This window comes from Scyliorhinus torazame, chromosome 4 (assembly GCF_047496885.1).
Source record: "Scyliorhinus torazame isolate Kashiwa2021f chromosome 4, sScyTor2.1, whole genome shotgun sequence".
Taxonomy (NCBI): domain Eukaryota; kingdom Metazoa; phylum Chordata; class Chondrichthyes; order Carcharhiniformes; family Scyliorhinidae; genus Scyliorhinus; species Scyliorhinus torazame.
This window is the reverse complement of record NC_092710.1, coordinates 100933135-100953741: the sequence shown is the minus strand read 5'-3', so window position 1 is coordinate 100953741 and position 20607 is coordinate 100933135. Positions and strand designations below refer to the sequence as shown.

The 20607-nt window shown below is 47.9% G+C and overlaps 1 protein-coding gene across 1 annotated transcript in view; it reads right to left on the bottom strand.

Moving 5' to 3' along the window:
* Positions 1–472: 472 nt before the first annotated feature.
* Positions 473–20607, bottom strand: part of LOC140411420 (uncharacterized) — a 104532-nt gene continuing 84397 nt past the window's right edge. The window contains exons 21-22 of the mRNA XM_072500527.1: positions 19117–19194; positions 473–4442 (exon numbers count right to left, since the gene is read on the bottom strand). Of these exons, the coding sequence (XP_072356628.1) occupies positions 4300–4442; positions 19117–19194 (221 nt within the window). The 3' untranslated portion in view covers positions 473–4299. The remainder of the gene's footprint in view (positions 4443–19116; positions 19195–20607) is intronic.

Genomic DNA, 20607 nt, shown 5'->3' with positions numbered 1-20607 from the left:
ACTATTTAGTCCGTACCAACTGCGGTTCTGGAGCCCAGCTGCCCTGGAATAAGAGTGGAGAAAAGAGGAAACAAAAGGAGAAAAAAGGCCTTTCCTAGAGATTGTGAGCACATTAAGAAGTCTTACAACACCAGGTTAAAGTCCAACAGGTTTGTTTGGAATCACTAGCTTTCGGAGCGCAGTTCCTTCATCAGGTGAGTGAAGAGGTGGGTTCCACAACCACATATATAGACAAAGCCAATGATGCAAGATGATACTTTGAATGCGAGTCTTTGCAGGTAATTAGGCCTTTACAGGTCCAGACGGTGCGACTGGAGCGAGGGATAATCACAGATTAAAGAGGTGTTTAATTCTTAATTACCTGCAAAGACTCGCATTCAAACTATCATCTTGCAGCATTGGCTTTGTCTGTATACGTGTTTGTGTAACCTACCTCTTCATTCACCTGATGAAGGAGTGACGGTCTGAAAACTAGTGATTCGAAACAAACCTGTTGGACTTTAACCGGGTGTTTTAAGACTTCTTACTGTGCCCACCCCAGTCCAACGCCGGCATCTCCACATCATGGCTACTAGGGATTGTGAACTCTCCAAAAAGACAGCGATATGGAAATTGTTCAGATCATTTCATGTAGGACTGGAGAATAATTAGAAAATTACATCAGTTAATTAATGCCACAAATAAATAATACATTTTATAAATATTAACATTAACCCTCAAATGAGGTAGCACATTATGTACTAAGCTGTACATTGAGCAGGCATCATCATTTTTATCTGAGCAATCAGCTGAATATCTGGTTCATAGGATCAATCACAAGCAAGGTGAACAATGTCTGGTTACAGAGGATTTCAAATAGCTTCAACCAAACCAAAAGTCCTGTTTACTACCTATGGACCCCAGGCTTCAACACTATTTCCTAGTTGCACTCATGCATTTAAACAACATACACATGTTCCTTGGAAGATAGTGCAAATCCACAAATTTAACATAATTGTTGCAGGGTAATACAATGCGTCCTGCTTTGATAACCAAGATGTTGTCAAATTCACGACTGAAGCAAAAAAAAAAGATATAAATTAAACAATATTAATAGCAAATATTATAGAGTATTTCTGCATGCTTTTACAAGAGCATTTACCAGCCTTAATCTTGAAATGTTTTGCAGCAATAGTGCGTCAAGGACAATTCGAAGTGACAGCTTTTCTATTCATTTATAGTTATGCCATGGAGAGGCATTCCTGACCACCAAATCCTTTTGCAGCAAATTACTGCAGGTTTAAAACAACACAGCAGTTGTATCATATTCAATCCAGGCAGTATCAATTCTGGATTGTGGATGGAGAAAGAGGCATGACTTAATAAAACAAGCTTGTGAATATTAAATTAATCGGTGATTCCAAGCTGTTCAAACTTTAATCTTAACAAATACAAGGAAAATATTTGAGAAAGGAAGATAAAGCATTAGTTTTGGAAAGCGGAACTAAATATTGCAGAATGCTCGCATTTAAATATCACTGCTTGTCCTTCATTCTGGAGCCACGGTGAGTAAACCATTTTTGTCTCTCTACTCACAGAATCATACAGGACAAGAGGATGTACGGCCAACCATGTGGGTGCTGGCATTTCGAAAGAGCTATCCAGTGCGTTGCGATTAGGACAACATTGTGCTGCCTCTTTGCAAAAGTAGTTAACATGTTTGCTGCTTTCTACAGGGACTTCTCAATCATGGCACACTCTTGACTAAAATACAAATTCATCTTTCAGATGCCGTCCGGCCTGTGTGCATTGTTTATATTTCCCCCACATCAGTAGAGACAGAGTAAGGATAGAAAGCTCTTTACATGAGGTACTAACAATACATATTAAATACACTCCTCTGTCTTCAATCAAAATTACTGGCACCAGTGCACAGCAGCAGATGAAGTTCACTTCTTAACTAACATTTAAGAAATGGCAACATATACGCCTCATTCAAATGAACTGAAAATATAAAAACAAATCAATATTTAAAGGGAAGAAAGCTATCTGGCGGAGTCCAGACATTTGACTCAATAATCACAATGCAATCTACGTTTTGCAGCAACTGAATCCAGCTCTTGGAAAAACACATTTGTCACATGAGTATGAAAATAAAATAATAGCAAATTTACAATTTTATAAAAAATAAGATCTACCGGTGTTTCAATCACATTTGAATTAAGTCAACATCTGTATTTGAAAGCTGGCAGAAGAGGCAGTAAGCTAATTGAATTTTGCTATGGTCAACTCAAAATAAAAACCTCAAAATATACACATAGCACGATCTGGAATAGTCTTTGTTCCACACAATTCAAATCAAAGATTGCCACCGAACGGCAGCCTAATCAGGGCTTGTGCATTACAAGTATGGCGAGTAATGTTAAATTTGCATATCTTTCAAACAGAAGGACGTTGGGCATTTTTCTTCTGTTTAAACAATGCTCTTTGCCGTTTAAAACAGGCACTTTGAAAACAGGGAAGGAAAAAAATAGACAAGTACACAGCCACACAATTTTGCTTCGGTCTCTTCGTAACAGGCAGACTTTTAAACCAAATATGATGAGATGGAGCTACTCAGTAGCCATGCAATACACCCGGCCAGCAGTACATCACATGGGCCACTGTGTAACGCGTGTTGGCTAAAAGGAAGGCAACAAATTCATTGATTGGTTCACAGGTATAAATGTTCTAAAAAAATTATCCATGGAAAAACATGAATCAGAAAGTTCAGGAGAATGTTTAGTCCTTAATATCATCTTACAATGAATTAAACTGGAGAGACAGTTACTGCAAAGAACGGTTCCTGATAATAAGCAATCATATCTCTGATGTTATGATGGCTCTATTTAGTCAATTAGAATTGCAGAACTGGAGCCATTAGGTCACAGTGGAGAGAGATCACAGTAGGGGGTGGGGGGGGGGGGGAGGGGGGGTTGATGGCGTAGCGGAAATGTTGCTGGACTTTCCCTGTGGACAGTTTGGACTGTAATCCAAACAGCCAGGCTAATGCGTTCAAATCACACCATGGTAGCTGAGAAAGTTACAATTCAATCTAAATAACTTCAGTGACCACAAAACTATCATCCATTGTCACAAAACCCCCATTTGGTTCACTAATGTTCTTTAGGGAAGGAAATCCACTGGGCCTACATGTGGGCGGCACAGTGGTTAGCACTGCTGCCTCACAGCGCCAGAGACCCGGGATCGATTCTGACCTTGGGTCACTGTCTGTTTGGAGTGTACACTGTCTCCCCGTGTCTGCTTGGGCTTCCTCCGGGAGCTCTGGTTTCCTCCCACAGCCCAAAGATGTCGAAACGATTAGTTGGGGTTATGGGGTTACAGAGGTATGTAAGGGGGGGCACAAGCGCCTAGCTAGGGTGCTCTTTTGGAGGATCGGTGCAGACTCGATGAGCTGGTCTGTTGGCCTCCTTCTGCACTGTGAGGATTCTATAATTCTATGTGACTCCAGACCCACAGCAATGTGGCTTGACCCTTAACTGTTCTCAAGGGCAATCAAGGATGCATAACCAATGCTGAATCTGTCAGCAACACCCATGTCCCGCGAGTGAATTAGTTATTGACATATTTCAATAATAAAGAAAAGTAACTTTTAAAAAAAAAGTGTAGGAAGCAGTCTCAATAAGAATTTTCAAAATGCAAGAGATGAATACTTGAAGGGTTATGGGGAAAGGACAGGGGTGTGAAACCAATTGGAAAGCTCTTTCAAAGAGCCAACACAAATGTGATGGGCCAAAAGGCCTCCTTCAGTGCTACGTCATTTGATGATTCTATAAGTGTAGCTGTAATATATGAATAAAATTTACATTGTTTGCAAACAGCTATTGCCCAGTTGAAATGATTTTTTCTTCCTCAAACATAATGGAAGGAGCTGAAATATTTTCCAAACTCATTTACCAAATAGATCCCCACATTACCTGGGAAATATGCTGTTAATATATTCAAGGACAAGTGAAAGAATCGCCAACCAAGTCCATCAGCGCGATTTTTAAATGCAGAAATCCACTGTTGCTGTGTCACATGCTCAACACAACAGTTATTCAATTAAATGTATCATCATTAGTCAGATATGGACTGAATGTGCCTCGGTTGGCACTTGATCTGCATACAGGGAATTACCCACCACAGTTTTTGCAAATTGCAAAGAGGAAGGGTGAGGTCCCTCTGCTGGTCGAGCTGTGACTAATCTGTAAAACGTGTCCAAGAAGGCAGTTCAAAAACTGCTACACTTCAAATGGTTTCTGATTAAAAGCTGGATGTTTATCCTTTTGCAGGTGGCTGTGGGAAGCTGGCGGGAAAGAGGCAGTCTGCGCGATCGCACTTCCCATCCTGTCCTGGGGGGCCTATGATGCCCTGTGGGCCAGAGGGACCTGGAGGACCTCTCATTCCCAATCCTGGCAACCCTGAAACACACAAGGGAGGTAGTCAAATGAATGGTTCACGCGTTTCATTAGTCCTTGTATGTCAAATCACATGAAGAGGCGAAGCCATTCCGTTGGAAATGTTAGTTTGAAATTCTTTGACAGTCAGCATTCGATATCCTGTTAATCAAGTTGCAACCTTGCTGGAGTTGTCTGGTTTGGGTTTTATGGCAGAAATAATGGGGAGGCTAAAAGCAACTTCTGGTGTTTGCACCTACACAGTTAATTGTGCAGCTCTGTCTCCATAAGACCAGAAGACATTGGAGCAGAATTAGGCCACTTTTGTAAGGGCCACGAAGAATCCAGCATGAGTTTAAGGATACAAAGTAATAACATTTATTTACAATAACATGTATATATATATATATATAACAGCAGCAGCAACTTCCCTTGCTGCACACTCCTTCCTGCTGGTTCCTAAACTGGCCAGTTTTATTTATACTTGGAGTTTTCTAATGGTTTCTCCGCCCCCCTCATTGGGGACGCTCATACTCCCACAGGATTGTGGGATTGTAATTGTCCCCAGCCAATGGTAAGCAGGCAGGTTATAAGATCCCTCCCCCCCCCAAAGTCCAAGGAATCCCATCCTTGTCGCCAGTTTTGTAAGGGCCACGAAGAATCCAGCACGAGTTTAAGGATACAAAGTAATAACATTTATTTACAATAACATATATATATAACACCAGCAGCAACTTCCCTTGCTGCACACTTCTTCCTGCTGGTTCCTAAACTGGCCAGCTTTATTTATACTTGGAGTTTACTAATGGTTTCTCCGCCCCCCTCATTGGGGAAGCTCATACTCCCACAGGATTGTGGGATTGTCATTAGTCCCCAGCCAATGGTAAGCAGGCAGGTTATAACAGCCACTCAGCCCATCGAGTCTGCTCCTCCATTCAATCATGGCTGATATTTTCTCACCCCCATAACCCCTGATCCCCTTATTAATCAAGAACCTATCTATCTCTGTCTTAAAGACACTCAGTGATTTGGCCTCCACCACCTTCTGCGACAAAGAGTTCCCCACTGTATGCAACATGGTGGCATCGGACTCATTGAAAGATTTCACTTGGGATTTTCCGGACCTGCCTGTAGGTGGGATCTTCTTGCCCTGCCAAAGTCGACCCACCCCCCGCACACCCGAAGCGGATACCCCAGCTACGGGTCCTGGAGGCCTTACACAACACTGTCAACTTCGGATGAGCTGGAAGATTCTGACCCTCCCTGATACTGATCCCCCCCGAAAACAAAACAGTCCTTCTCCCATACTAACCTCCCCAAAATCGAACTGCCCAGAAAGCTGACCGTCTTCAATACTAACCTTCCGCAACACGGACCCTCCCCAATTCACATCTTCTTAAATACTGTCCTTCTCTGATATTGACCATCTCCAAAAGGGAACACCTTCAACACTGACCTGGTCCAATACGCTCGCCAATATTGACGATCCACAATATAGTCCTTTTCCCATATTGACTTTCCCAAAACAAACTGCCCACAAAGCGGGCCTTCCACAATAGTGACCTTTACTGATACTGACCTTCCATTATACTAACCTTCCCCGATAGTGATCATCCCCGATACTGACACTCCCCGATATTGACTGTCCCCAATACTGATCATCCCCTACACTGAACTCCCAGATTCTGATCCCTCCTCAACACTCTCCTTCTACCATGCTGACCTTCCCCAAAACCAACTGCCCACAAAGGTGACCTTCCCCAATCCTGACCTTTTCCTATACTGACCTTCCCCGATACTGACCTTCCTCCAGACTGAACATCCCCCATACTGACCCTCCCTGATACAGACAAACCCAATACTGATCTTCCCCGATACTGACACTCCCTGTGATGGACAACCCCCTGATACTTACCTTCCCCAACACTGACAATCTCTGATGTGGACACCCCCCCCCGGTAATGACCCACCCCGATAATGACACTCCCCGATAATGACACTCCCCGATAATGACTCTCTCCCGATAATGGCCATCTCCGATCATGACACTCCCTGATAATGACACTCCCCGATAATGACATTCCCTGATAATGACACTCCCCGATAATGACTCTCTCCCGATAATGACACTCTCCGATCATGACACTCCCTGATAATGACACTCCCCGATAATGACATTCCCTGATAATGACACTCCCCGATAATGACTCTCTCCCGATAATGACTCTCTCCCGATAATGACACTCCCCGATAATGACACTCCCTGATAATGACTCTCTCCGATAATGACACTCTCCGATAATGACCTTCTCTGTTAATGACCCTCTTCGATAATGACACTCTCCGATAATGACACTCCCTGATAATGACTCTCACTGATAATGACCCTCTTCGATAATGACACTCCCCGATAATGTGACTCCCCGATAATGTCCCTCTCTGTTAATGACCCTCTCTGATAATGACGCTCTCCGAGAATGACTCTCACTGATAATGACAGTCTCCGATTATGACACTCTTCGATAATGACACTCCCCGATAATAACCCTCACTGATAATGACTCTCTCCGGTAATGACACTCCCTGATAATGACCCTCTCTGATAATGACCCTCACTGATAATGACACTCCCTGATAATGACCCTCTCTGTTAATGACCCTCTTCGATAATGACACTCCCCGATAATGTGACTCCCCGATAATGACCCTCTCTGTTAATGACACTCCCTGATAATGACACTCTCCGATAATGATTCTCTCCGGTAATGACACTCCCTGATAATGACCCTCTCTGATAATGACACTCCCTGATAATGACCCTCTGTTAATGACCCTCTTCGATAATGACACTCCCCGATAATGTGACTCCCCGATAATGACCCTCTCTGGTAATGACCCTCTCTGATAATGACGCTCTCCGAGAATGACTCTCACTGATAATGACTGTCTCCGATAGTGACACTCTTCGATAATGACACTCCCCGATAATAACCCTCACTGATAATGACTCTCTCCGGTAATGACACTCCCTGATAATGACCCTCTCTGATAATGACACTCCCTGATAATGACCCTCTCTGTTAATGACCCTCTTCGATAATGACACTCCCCGATAATGTGACTCCCCGATAATGACCCTCTCTGTTAATGACACTCCCTGATAATGACACTCTCCGATAATGACGCTCTCCGATAATGACGCTGTCCGATAATGACCCTCTCCGATAATGACCCTCACTGATAATGACACTCCCCGTTAATGACCCTCTCTGATAATGACCCTCTCTATAATGAGCCTTTCAATAATGACTCTTTCTGAAAATGACTATATCCGGTAATGACACTCCCTGATAATGACCCTCTCTGATAATGATCCTCTCTCATAATGACGATCTCCGATAATGACCCTCTCTGTTAATGACCCTCTTCGATAATGACACTCTCCGATAATGACACTCCCCGATAATGGCACTCCCCGATAATGAACCTCACTGATAATGACTCTCTCCCATAATGACACTCTCCGATAATGACACTCCCTGATAATGACGCTCTCCGATAATGACGCTCTCCGATAATGACCCTCACTGATAATGACACTCCCCGTTAATGACCCTCTCTGATAATGACCCTCTCTATAATGAGCCTTTCTATTAATGACTCTTTCTGATAATGACCCCCTCACCAATAATGACACTCCCCGAAAATGACCCTCCTCGAGAATGACTCTCACTGATAATGACTGTCTCCGATAATGACACTCTCCGATAATGACACTCCCCGAAAATGACCCTCCTCGAGAATGACTCTCACTGATAATGACTGTCTCCGATAATGACACTCTCCGATAATGACACTCCCCGATAATGACCCTCACTGATAATGACTCTCTCCGATAATGACCCTCTCTGTTAATGACCCTCTTCGATAATGCCACTCCCCGATAATGTGACTACCCGATAATGACCCTCTCTGTTAATGACCCTCTCTGATAATGACCCTCTCTGATAATGACCCTCCCCGAGACTGACCCTCCCCGATACCAATCTTTCTCAATATACTGACCTTTCCCCAATACTGACCGTTCCCCAATCCTGATCTTTCCCCGATACTGACCTTTCCCAATTCTGAACTTTTCCAATCATGAGATTTACCAATAGTGACCCTCCCCGATACTGAGCTTTCCCCGATCCTGACCTTTCCCCGATACCGACCCTCCCCAATACTGACCTTTCCCCAATACTGACCTTTCCCCAATACTGACCCTTCACCAATACTGACCTTTCCCCAATACTGACCCTTCACCAATACTGACCCTTCACCAATACTGACCTTTTCCCGATATTGTTCAAATCCGATACTGACCTTTTCCAATTCCGACATTCACCGAACCTAATCCACAACTCTGACCTTCCCCAATATTGATTTTCTGCAAACTGATCTCCTCCATCACTGGCCATCCCCATCACTGACCTTCCCGATAGTGACCTTCCACAATACTGATCGTCCGATACACTGACCTCCCACAATACCGATCCCTCTCCATTACTGTCGTACACCTATACTGACCTTCCCCAAAACCAACTACCCACAAAGCTGACATTTCCCAAAACTTATCTGCCTAGATACTGACCTTCCCTGATACCATCCTTCCCGATATTCATCTTCTCCAATGCTGCCTTCCCTGATACCGGCCTTCCCGATATCCATCTTCTCCAATACTGACCTTCCCTGATACCGGCCTTCCCGATATCCATCTTCTCCAATGCTGCCTTCCCTGATACCGGTCTTCCCGAAATCCATCTTCTCCAATGCTGACCTTCCCTGATACCGGCCTTCCCAATATCCATCTTCTCCAATACTGACCTTCCCTGATACCGGCCTTCCCGATATCCATCTTCTCCAATACTGACATTCCCTGATACCGGCCTTCCCGATATCCATCTTCTCCAATACTGACCTACCCTGATACTGGCCTTCCCGATATCCATCTTCTCCAATATAACCTTCCCTGATACCGGCCTTCCCGATATCCATCTTCTCCAATGCTGACCTTCCCTAATACTGGCCTTCCCGATATCCATCTTCTCCAATGCTGACCTTCCCTGATACCGGCCTTCCCCGATATCCATCTTCTCCAATGCTGACCTTCCCTGATACCGGCCTTCCCGATATCCATCTTCTCCAATGCTGACCTTCCCTGATACCGGCCTTCCCGATATCCATCTTCTCCAATGCTGACCTTCCCTGATACCGGCCTTCCCGCTATCCATCTTCTCCAATACTGACCTTCCCTGATACTGGCCTTCCCGATATCCATCTTCTCCAATATAACCTTCCCTGATACCGGCCTTCCCGATATCCATCTTCTCCAATGCTGACCTTCCCTAATACTGGCCTTCCCGATATCCATCTTCTCCAATGCTGACCTTCCCTGATACCGGCCTTCCCGATATCCATCTTCTCCAATGCTGACCTTCCCTAATACTGGCCTTCCCGATATCCATCTTCTCCAATGCTGACCTTCCCTGATACCGGCCTTCCCGATATCCATCTTCTCCAATGCTGACCTTCCCTAATACTGGCCTTCCCGATATCCATCTTCTCCAATGCTGACCTTCCCTGATACCGGCCTTCCCGATATCCATCTTCAATGGTGACCCTCCCTGATACCGGCCTTCTCGATATCCATCTTCTTCAATGCTGACCTTCCCTGATACCGGCCTTCCTGATATCAATCTTCTCCAATACTGACCTTTCCTGATACCGGTCTTCCCGATATCCATCTTCTCCAATGCTGACCTTCCCTGATACCGGTCTTGCCGATATCCATCTTCAATGGTGACCTTCCTGATACCGGCCTTCCCGATATCCATCTTCTCCAATGCTGACCTTCCCTGATACCGGTCTTCCCGATATCCATCTTCTCCAATACTGACCTTCCCTGATACCGGTCTTCCCGATATCCATCTTCTCCAATGCTGACCTTCCCTGATACCGGCCTTCCCGATATCCATCTTCTCCAATACTAACCTTCCCTGATACAGGCCTTCCCCGATATCGATCTTCTCCAATGCTGACCTTTCCTGATATTGGCCTTCCCCGATATACATCTTCTCCTATACTGACCTTCCCTGATACCGGCCTTCCCCGATATCCAGCTTCTCCAATATTGACCTTCCCTGATACCGGCCTTCCCGATATCCATCTTCTCCAATACTGACCTTCCCTGATACCGGCCTTCCCGATATCCATCTTCTCCAATACTGACCTTCCCTGATACTGGCCTTCCCGATATCCATCTTCTCCAATATAACCTTCCCTGATACCGGCCTTCCCGATATCCATCTTCTCCAATGCTGACCTTCCCTAATACTGGCCTTCCCGATATCCATCTTCTCCAATGCTGACCTTCCCTGATACCTGCCTTCCCGATATCCATCTTCAATGGTGACCTTCCCTGATACCGGCCTTCTCGATATCCATCTTCTCCAATACTGACCTTCCCTGATACCGGCCTTCCCGATATCCATCTTCTCCAATACTGACCTTCCCTGATACCGGTCTTCCCGATATCCATCTTCTCCAATGCTGACCTTCCCTGATACCGGTCTTCCCGATATCCATCTTCAATGGTGACCTTCCGATACCGGCCTTCCCGATATCCATCTTCTCCAATGCTGACCTTCCCTGATACCGGCCTTCCCGATATCCATCTTCTCCAATACTGACCTTCCCTGATACCGGTCTTCCCGATATCCATCTTCTCCAATATTGACCTTCCCTGATACCGGCCTTCCCGATATCCATCTTCTCCAATACTGACCTTCCCTGATACCGGCCTTCCCGATATCCATCTTCTCCAATACTGACCTTCCCTGATACTGGCCTTCCCCGACATCGATCTTCTCCAATACTGACCTTCCCTGATACCGGCCTTCTCGATATCTATCTTCTCCAATATTGACCTTCCCTGATACTGGCCTTCCTGATATCCACCTTCTCCAATACTGACCTTCCCTGACATTGGCCTTCCCCGATATCCATCTTCTCCAATACTGACCTTCCCTGATACCGGCCTTCCCGATATCGATCTTCTCCAATACTGACCTTCCCTGATACTGGCCTTCCCCGATATCAATCTTCTCCAATACTGACCGTCCCTGATACCGGCCTTCCCGATATCCATCTTCTCCAATGCTGACTTTCCCTGATACTGGCCTTCCCCGATATCGATCATCTGCAATACTGACCTTTTCCAGTATTGACTGTGGTAGTGCAGCCCTTTTAAGGGGGCGGACTCCAAGGATCACGCAAACCGCTCGGGGCCAATTGCCTGGGAGTGCGTATACCCTGGCCAATGGGATGTTTGCGTGGGGCCCTGGGAGCAGGATCCCGGGCAGTGTGGACCAGGGAGCCACAGTGTTACGACTTGTTGGATAGTGTTCTGTGTTTGTCACTTAACTGCCTTTGCCCTTAAGCAATAAACCCCTTTGCTAACTACTGCAAGCATCCAGCGTATGTCTCGAGCCACCACATTGATGTTGTCCAATACTGACCTTGTCCAATACTGACCGTGTCCAATATTGACCTTTCTTAACACTGACCTTCCCCAAAACTGACCTTCACCAATGCTGAGCATCTCTAACACTGATCTTCCCCAATACTGACCATCTCTAACACTGATCTTCCACAGTGGTGAGCTTGTCCAATACTTACCTTCCCCAATATTGACCTTCCTGAATATTGACCCCCCCCCCCCCCCCGCAGTACTGACCATCTCTAACACTGATTTTCAAGTGAAACAGACTGGTAAGCTCGAGGAAATACTTGTTAGGAAGGAAGATGTGTTGGGCATTTTGAAAAACTTGAGGATAGACAAGTCCCCCGGGCCTGATGGGATATATCCAAGGATTCTATGGGAAGCAAGAGATGAAATTGCAGAGTCGTTGGCGATGATCTTTTCGTCCTCACTGTCAACAGCAGTGGTACCAGGGGATTGGAGAGTGGTGAATGTCGTGCCCCTGTTCAAAAAAGGGACTAGGGATAACACTGGGAATTACAGGCCAGTTAGTCTTACTTCGGTGGTAGGCAAAGTAATAGAAAGGGTACTGAAGGATAGGATTTCTGAGCATCTGGAAAGAGACTGCTTGATTAGGGATAGTCAGCACGGATTTGTGAGGGGTAGGTCTTGCCTTACAAGTCTTATTGAATTCTTTGAGGAGGTGACCAAGCATGTGGATGAAGGTAAAGCAGTGGATGTAGTGTACATGGATTTTAGTAAGGCATTTAATAAGGTTCCCCTGATACTGGCCTTCCCCAATATCGATCTTCTCCGGAATGTCGCGACTAGGGGCTTTTCACAGTAACTTCATTTGAAGCCTACTTGTGACAATAAGCGATTTTCATAGAATTTATCATAGAATTTACAGTGCTAGGGGCTGTTTAGCCAGGGCTAAATCGCTGGCTTTGAAAGCAGACCAAGGCAGGCCAGCAGCATGGTTCAATTCCCGTATCAGCCTCCCCGAACAGGCGCCGGAATGTGGCGACTAGGGGCTTTTCACAGTAACTTCATTTGAAGCCTACTTGTGACAATAAGCGATTTTCATTTCATTGGGCATGCTTCTATGTGGCGATGATTTGAGGAGGCCTGGGGAGGCCAAAAACCATAGCAGCTGATTTTCCCATGCCCTTGGAACCTGGCTCACCCAGTTTTTAAAAAATATATATATTTATTCAAAATTTTTCAACCAAAATTTTCAACCATTCAAACCGCGCCCCCCCCCGTAACAGAAAGAAGAGGAAAGTAACAAGGCAAGACATAAACATAAACATATCAATCTAACATAATACAGAACTTTGTGCAATGGGTCCCTCCCACCCATATTGATTTTCCCATATGTTTATGTTTTTCCTTTCTCAAGTGCCCCCAGGAAAAACCCGTTTCCCCGCTCACCCTTCTACCCCCCCCCCCCACGAAAGAAACGCCCCCTCCCTCCCTGGGTTGCTGCTGCTGCTGACCGACCTCCATCTAACGCTCCGCGAGATAGTCTAGGAACGGTTGCCACCGTCTGAAGAACCCCTGCGCGGACCCTCTCTAGGCAAACTTTATCCTCTCCAGCTTGATGAACCCAGCCATGTCATTGATCCAGGCTTCCACACTGGGGGGCTTCGCGTCTTTCCACAATAGCAAGATCCTCCGCCGGGCTACCAGGGATGCAAAGGCCAGGATACCGGCCTCTTTCACCTCCTGCACTCCCGGCTCGTCCGCCACTCCAAATAGTGCTAGCCCCCAACTTGGCTTGACCAGGACTTTCACCACCTTAGACATAGTCCTCGCAACACCCCATCAGAACCCATCCAGTGCCGGGCACGACCAGAACATATGGGCGTGGTTCGCCGGGCCTCCTGAGCACCTCCCACATCTGTCCTCCACTCCAAAGAACCTACTCAGCCTCGCCCCTGTCATATGCGCTCTGTGAATAACCTTAAACTGTATCAGGCTAAGCCTGGCACACGAGGAAGAGGAATTAACCCTACTTAGGGCATCAGCCCACAGACCCTCTTCAATCTCCTCCCCCAACTCCTCCTCCCATTTACCCTTCAGCTCCTCTACCAAAGCCTCCTCTCTTCTTTCATCTCCTGATACATAGCCGACACTTTGCCCTCTCCGACCCATATACCCAAAATCACCCTGTCCTGAATCCCCTGTGCCGGGAGCAACGGGAATTCCCTCACCTGTCGCCTCACAAACGCCCTCACTTGCATGTACCTGAAAGCGTTTCCCGGGAGTAGCCCAAACTTCTCCTCCAGCGCCCCTAGGCTCGCAAACGTCCCATCGATGAACAGGTCCCCCATTCTTCTAATCCCTGCCCGATGCCAGCTCTGAAACCCCCCGTCCATCCTTCCTGGGACAAACCGATGGTTATCTCTGATTGGGGACCACACCGAGGCTCCCATCGCACCCCTGTATCGTCTCCACTGGCCCCAGATCTTTAGCGTTGCCGCCACCACCGGATTTGTGGTGTAACTTGTCGGCGAGAACAGCAGCGGTGCCGTCACCAGCGCCCCCAGGCGCTTTGCAGGACGCCATCTCCAACCTCTTCCATGCCTCCCCCTCTCACTCCATCACTCACTTACGGATCATCGCCACGTTGGCTGCCCAATAGTAGCCACCCAGATTCGGCAACGCCAGCCCTCCTCTATCTCTACTACGCTCCAGAAACCCCCTCCGTACCCTCGGGGTCTTGTTTGCCCACACAAAACCCACAATGCTCCTGCCTACCCTCTTAAAAAAGGCCTTGGTGATCATAATTGGAAGGCACTGGAACACAAAAAGAAACCTTGGGAGGACCACCATTTTAATCGACTGTACTCTGCCCGCTAGCGAGAGTGGCAACATGTCCCATCGTTTGAAGTCCTCCTCCATCTGCTCCACCAGCCGCGTCAAATTAAGTTTATGCAGGGCCCCCCAACTCCTAGCTATTTGGATACCCAAGTACCGAAAGCTTCTTTCTGCCCTCCTCAACAGTAGATCATCTATCCCTGTTCCCTGGTCCCCTGTAGCACCACGAAGAGCTCACTTTTTCCTACATTGAGCTTATAGCCTGAGAAGTCCCCAAAGTCCCTTAGGATCTGCATGACCTCCACCATCCCCTCCACTGGATCCGCCACATACAGCAACAGGTCATCTGCATACAGCGACACTCGATGCTCCTCTCCCCCTCGGACCACCCCCCTCTATTTCCTGGACTCCCTTAATGCCATGGCCAAAGGTTCAATTGCTAATGCAAACAACAGGGGGGACAGGGGGCCGTCCCTCGGTACAGCCGAAAATACTCCGACCTCCGCCGATTCATAACCACACTCGCCACCGGGGCTCTATATAGCTTAACCCAACTAATAAATCCCTCCCCAAACCCAAACCTCTGCAGCACTTCCCAGAGATACTCCCACTCTACTCGGTCAAAGGCCTTCTCCGCGTCCATAGCTGCCACTATCTCCGCCTCTCCCTCCACCAATGGCACATTATCACATTTAGGAACCTCCGCACATTGGTGTTTAGCTGCCTGCCCTTTACAAATCCCGTCTGGTCCTCGTGAATCACCCCTGGGACACAGTCCTATATCCTCGTAGCCAGCACTTTTGCCAGCAACTTAGCATCCACGTTAAGGAGCGAAATCGGCCTATATGACCCACATTGCAGTGGGTCCTTATCCCGCTTCAGGATCAAAGAGATCATTGCCTCAGACATTGTCGGGGGCAGGGTCCCCCCCTCCCTTGCCTCATTGAAAGTCCTCACCAGCAACGGGGCTAACAGGTCTACGTACTTGGGAGGACCTCCATCTAACGCTCCGCGAGATAGTCTAGGAACGGTTGCCACCGTCTGAAGAACCCCTGCGCGGACCCTCTCTAGGCAAACTTTATCCTCTCCAGCTTGATGAACCCAGCCATGTCATTGATCCAGGCTTCCACACTGGGGGGCTTCGCGTCTTTCCACAATAGCAAGATCCTCCGCCGGGCTACCAGGGATGCAAAGGCCAGGATACCGGCCTCTTTCACCTCCTGCACTCCCGGCTCGTCCGCCACTCCAAATAGTGCTAGCCCCCAACTTGGCTTGACCAGGACTTTCACCACCTTAGACATAGTCCTCGCAACACCCCATCAGAACCCATCCAGTGCCGGGCACGACCAGAACATATGGGCGTGGTTCGCCGGGCCTCCTGAGCACCTCCCACATCTGTCCTCCACTCCAAAGAACCTACTCAGCCTCGCCCCTGTCATATGCGCTCTGTGAATAACCTTAAACTGTATCAGGCTAAGCCTGGCACACGAGGAAGAGGAATTAACCCTACTTAGGGCATCAGCCCACAGACCCTCTTCAATCTCCTCCCCCAACTCCTCCTCCCATTTACCCTTCAGCTCCTCTACCAAAGCCTCCTCTCTTCTTTCATCTCCTGATACATAGCCGACACTTTGCCCTCTCCGACCCATATACCCAAAATCACCCTGTCCTGAATCCCCTGTGCCGGGAGCAACGGGAATTCCCTCACCTGTCGCCTCACAAACGCCCTCACTTGCATGTACCTGAAAGCGTTTCCCGGGAGTAGCCCAAACTTCTCCTCCAGCGCCCCTAGGCTCGCAAACGTCCCATCGATGAACAGGTCCCCCATTCTTCTAATCCCTGCCCGATGCCAGCTCTGAAACCCCCCGTCCATCCTTCCTGGGACAAACCGATGGTTATCTCTGATTGGGGACCACACCGAGGCTCCCATCGCACCCCTGTATCGTCTCCACTGGCCCCAGATCTTTAGCGTTGCCGCCACCACCGGATTTGTGGTGTAACTTGTCGGCGAGAACAGCAGCGGTGCCGTCACCAGCGCCCCCAGGCGCTTTGCAGGACGCCATCTCCAACCTCTTCCATGCCTCCCCCTCTCACTCCATCACTCACTTACGGATCATCGCCACGTTGGCTGCCCAATAGTAGCCACCCAGATTCGGCAACGCCAGCCCTCCTCTATCTCTACTACGCTCCAGAAACCCCCTCCGTACCCTCGGGGTCTTGTTTGCCCACACAAAACCCACAATGCTCCTGCCTACCCTCTTAAAAAAGGCCTTGGTGATCATAATTGGAAGGCACTGGAACACAAAAAGAAACCTTGGGAGGACCACCATTTTAATCGACTGTACTCTGCCCGCTAGCGAGAGTGGCAACATGTCCCATCGTTTGAAGTCCTCCTCCATCTGCTCCACCAGCCGCGTCAAATTAAGTTTATGCAGGGCCCCCCAACTCCTAGCTATTTGGATACCCAAGTACCGAAAGCTTCTTTCTGCCCTCCTCAACAGTAGATCATCTATCCCTGTTCCCTGGTCCCCTGTAGCACCACGAAGAGCTCACTTTTTCCTACATTGAGCTTATAGCCTGAGAAGTCCCCAAAGTCCCTTAGGATCTGCATGACCTCCACCATCCCCTCCACTGGATCCGCCACATACAGCAACAGGTCATCTGCATACAGCGACACTCGATGCTCCTCTCCCCCTCGGACCACCCCCCTCTATTTCCTGGACTCCCTTAATGCCATGGCCAAAGGTTCAATTGCTAATGCAAACAACAGGGGGGACAGGGGGCCGTCCCTCGGTACAGCCGAAAATACTCCGACCTCCGCCGATTCATAACCACACTCGCCACCGGGGCTCTATATAGCTTAACCCAACTAATAAATCCCTCCCCAAACCCAAACCTCTGCAGCACTTCCCAGAGATACTCCCACTCTACTCGGTCAAAGGCCTTCTCCGCGTCCATAGCTGCCACTATCTCCGCCTCTCCCTCCACCAATGGCACATTATCACATTTAGGAACCTCCGCACATTGGTGTTTAGCTGCCTGCCCTTTACAAATCCCGTCTGGTCCTCGTGAATCACCCCTGGGACACAGTCCTATATCCTCGTAGCCAGCACTTTTGCCAGCAACTTAGCATCCACGTTAAGGAGCGAAATCGGCCTATATGACCCACATTGCAGTGGGTCCTTATCCCGCTTCAGGATCAAAGAGATCATTGCCTCAGACATTGTCGGGGGCAGGGTCCCCCCCTCCCTTGCCTCATTGAAAGTCCTCACCAGCAACGGGGCTAACAGGTCTACGTACTTCCTGTAGAACTCAACTGGGAACCCATCTGGTCCCGGGGCCTTCCTCGCCTGCATACTCCCCAGTCCCTTAATCAGCTCCACCAACCCAATTGGCGCCCCCAAAGCAGCCACCACCTGCTCCTCCACCCTCGGGAACCTCAGTTGGTCCAAGAATCGTTGCATCCCCTCTTCCTCCGCTGGGGGCTGAGATCTGTACAGCTCCTCATAGAAGGCCTTAAATGCCTCATTTACTTTCACCGCACTCCGCACCGTAGTTCCTCTTCCATCCTTGACTCCACCTATCTCCCTCGCTGCCATCCTCTTACGGAGCTGATGTGCCAGCATCCGGCTCACCTCCCCATACTCATACATCGCCCCCTGTGCTTTCCTCCTCTGTGCCTCTGCCTTCCCCGTGGTCAACAAGTCGAATTCCATCTGGAGACTTTGCCTCTCCCTAAGTAGTCCCTCTTCTGGGGCCTCTGCAGATCTCCTGTCCACCCTTAAAATCTCCCCCACTAACCTCTCCCTTTCCCTGCCCTCTCTCTTCTCCCTGTGAGCCCTGATGGAGATTAACTCTCCCCTGACCACCGCCTTCAGCGCCTCCCATACTACCCCCACCTTCAACTACCCGTTGTCGTTGGCCTCCAAATACCTTTCAATGCACCCCCGTGCCCTCCCGCACACCTCCTCATCTGCCAGTAATCCCACATCCAAACGCCACAGCGGGCATTGGTCTCTCGCCTCTCCCAACTCCAGTTCCACCCAGTGCGGGGCGTGGTCTGAAATGGCTATGGCCGAATACTCCGTTCCCTCCACTTTCGGGATCAGCGCCCTGCTCAGAACAAAAAAATCTATCCGGGAGTAGGCTCTGTGTTGGCTCACCCAGTTGAAGTAGTTGGAGGGTAATGGGTAAATTATGACCACCTGGAAATAGAAACAGTGGACATTGTACTGAAGCGCTCCACTTTGTGGATATGCACCTCATCCTGGATCGGTGGTTTCAGGAACAACAGAGTGAAAATGAAGGAAAATTAGAAAGCGAGACATGGAAGGTTCAATTGCTATGTCATACCTGGAGGACCACGTGGACCAATAGCACCAGGTAGTGCGATTCCAGGTTCACCTCTTTCACCTTTCTGACCTCTGTAACCTGTCCAGGAGAAACACAAAGCTAAAGATCAATCGAGCCTCTAGATTCCTGTCACATGTGACTTGGGAATACATACTGTGTTTGGAGTCTTTGCGCCCTATCTAAATGGGAGGATCCTTGGGTAGATGCCATTACTCTCACTGGGAACTATTATTTATCGCTCCGTGGGACTCCTGGGGTATGGGTTTCCCAGGTAGGGGTTGCAGATCAAACACTTGGGGCTTGTTATGAGCTAACAGAAAAGCAGGCCCAAAACAGGACCTGGTGTGGTTAATCCTCCCAGGTGGGATTGTACTGGGAGCGATATACTGTGTTGTGCAGATCTCTGTAAATAGTGTAAGTAAATCTATGTTCGTTTACCACTAACCCCCTTTGAGTCATTAAAGAAGAATTTCCCTATAAATGTTCTTTGGACTTTTCAAATGGTTCTTGCACTGATCCCTTGATCTTAACCCATGAGCAGGTCGACCACAGTGTCCTGGCTGTGAAGATACTGGACTTTCCGTCAGACAATATCATGACTAAAGTGAAAATTTTCCTCCTCCTGTAAACATCAGGGGAGGTGGTGGTAGAGTGGTTGTTGCTATTATTCCAAGGATGTTGCTATTATTCCAATTGCCAGTGGCTGGGAACTCAAAGCTGCCTGAATCAGTGCCTTCCCACTACAATCTCTAAATCGCAAACAGAGTAATGATCTGAGTGCTGCTGACAGTGGGGGAAACAGCTCTAACACATTTCCTATACATCCCTTAGACAGGATGTACGAAGTAAGAGGGAGAGGGTGGCGTAGAAGAAGGTGGTAGTGTAGCGGTATCGTCACTAGAAAGTCTGTAATTAAAAGTCTAATGATGGCCATGAAACCATTGCCGATTGTCGTAAAAACCCACCTGGTTCACTAATGTCCTTCAGGAAAGGAAATCTGCCATCCTTACCCGGCCTGGCCTACATGTGACTCCAGACCCACACAGTGACATGGTTGACTCTGAACTGCCGTACTCTGAAATGGCCAAGCAAGCCACTCAGTTCAAGGGCAATTAGGGATGGGCAACAAATGCTGCCCCAGCCAGCGTCGCCCACATCCCAAGAATGAATTACAAAAGAAATGTCATCTGGTCAGTGATCCTTTCCTCAATTCCAGACTCTAGACTTTTCCATAGTCAGAACCGATTATTGCATCCCTCAGTTTTACTGGAATTATGGTCATTACTGCTCTAGATCTCTATTTTTGTCCCTCATTAGCTCTAAATGTATCCCTAAATTCTCAGTGTTAAAACATGCATTTTCTCCAACTGTAACATCTCCTTTAATAGGACCGTATAGCTCAACTCACTCTTACTGATTGAAATTAAAGACATGTTGCGCCTAGCTCAACTTTTTGCTTTCGTGTGTATTCTTTTGCACTATTTGAACCCT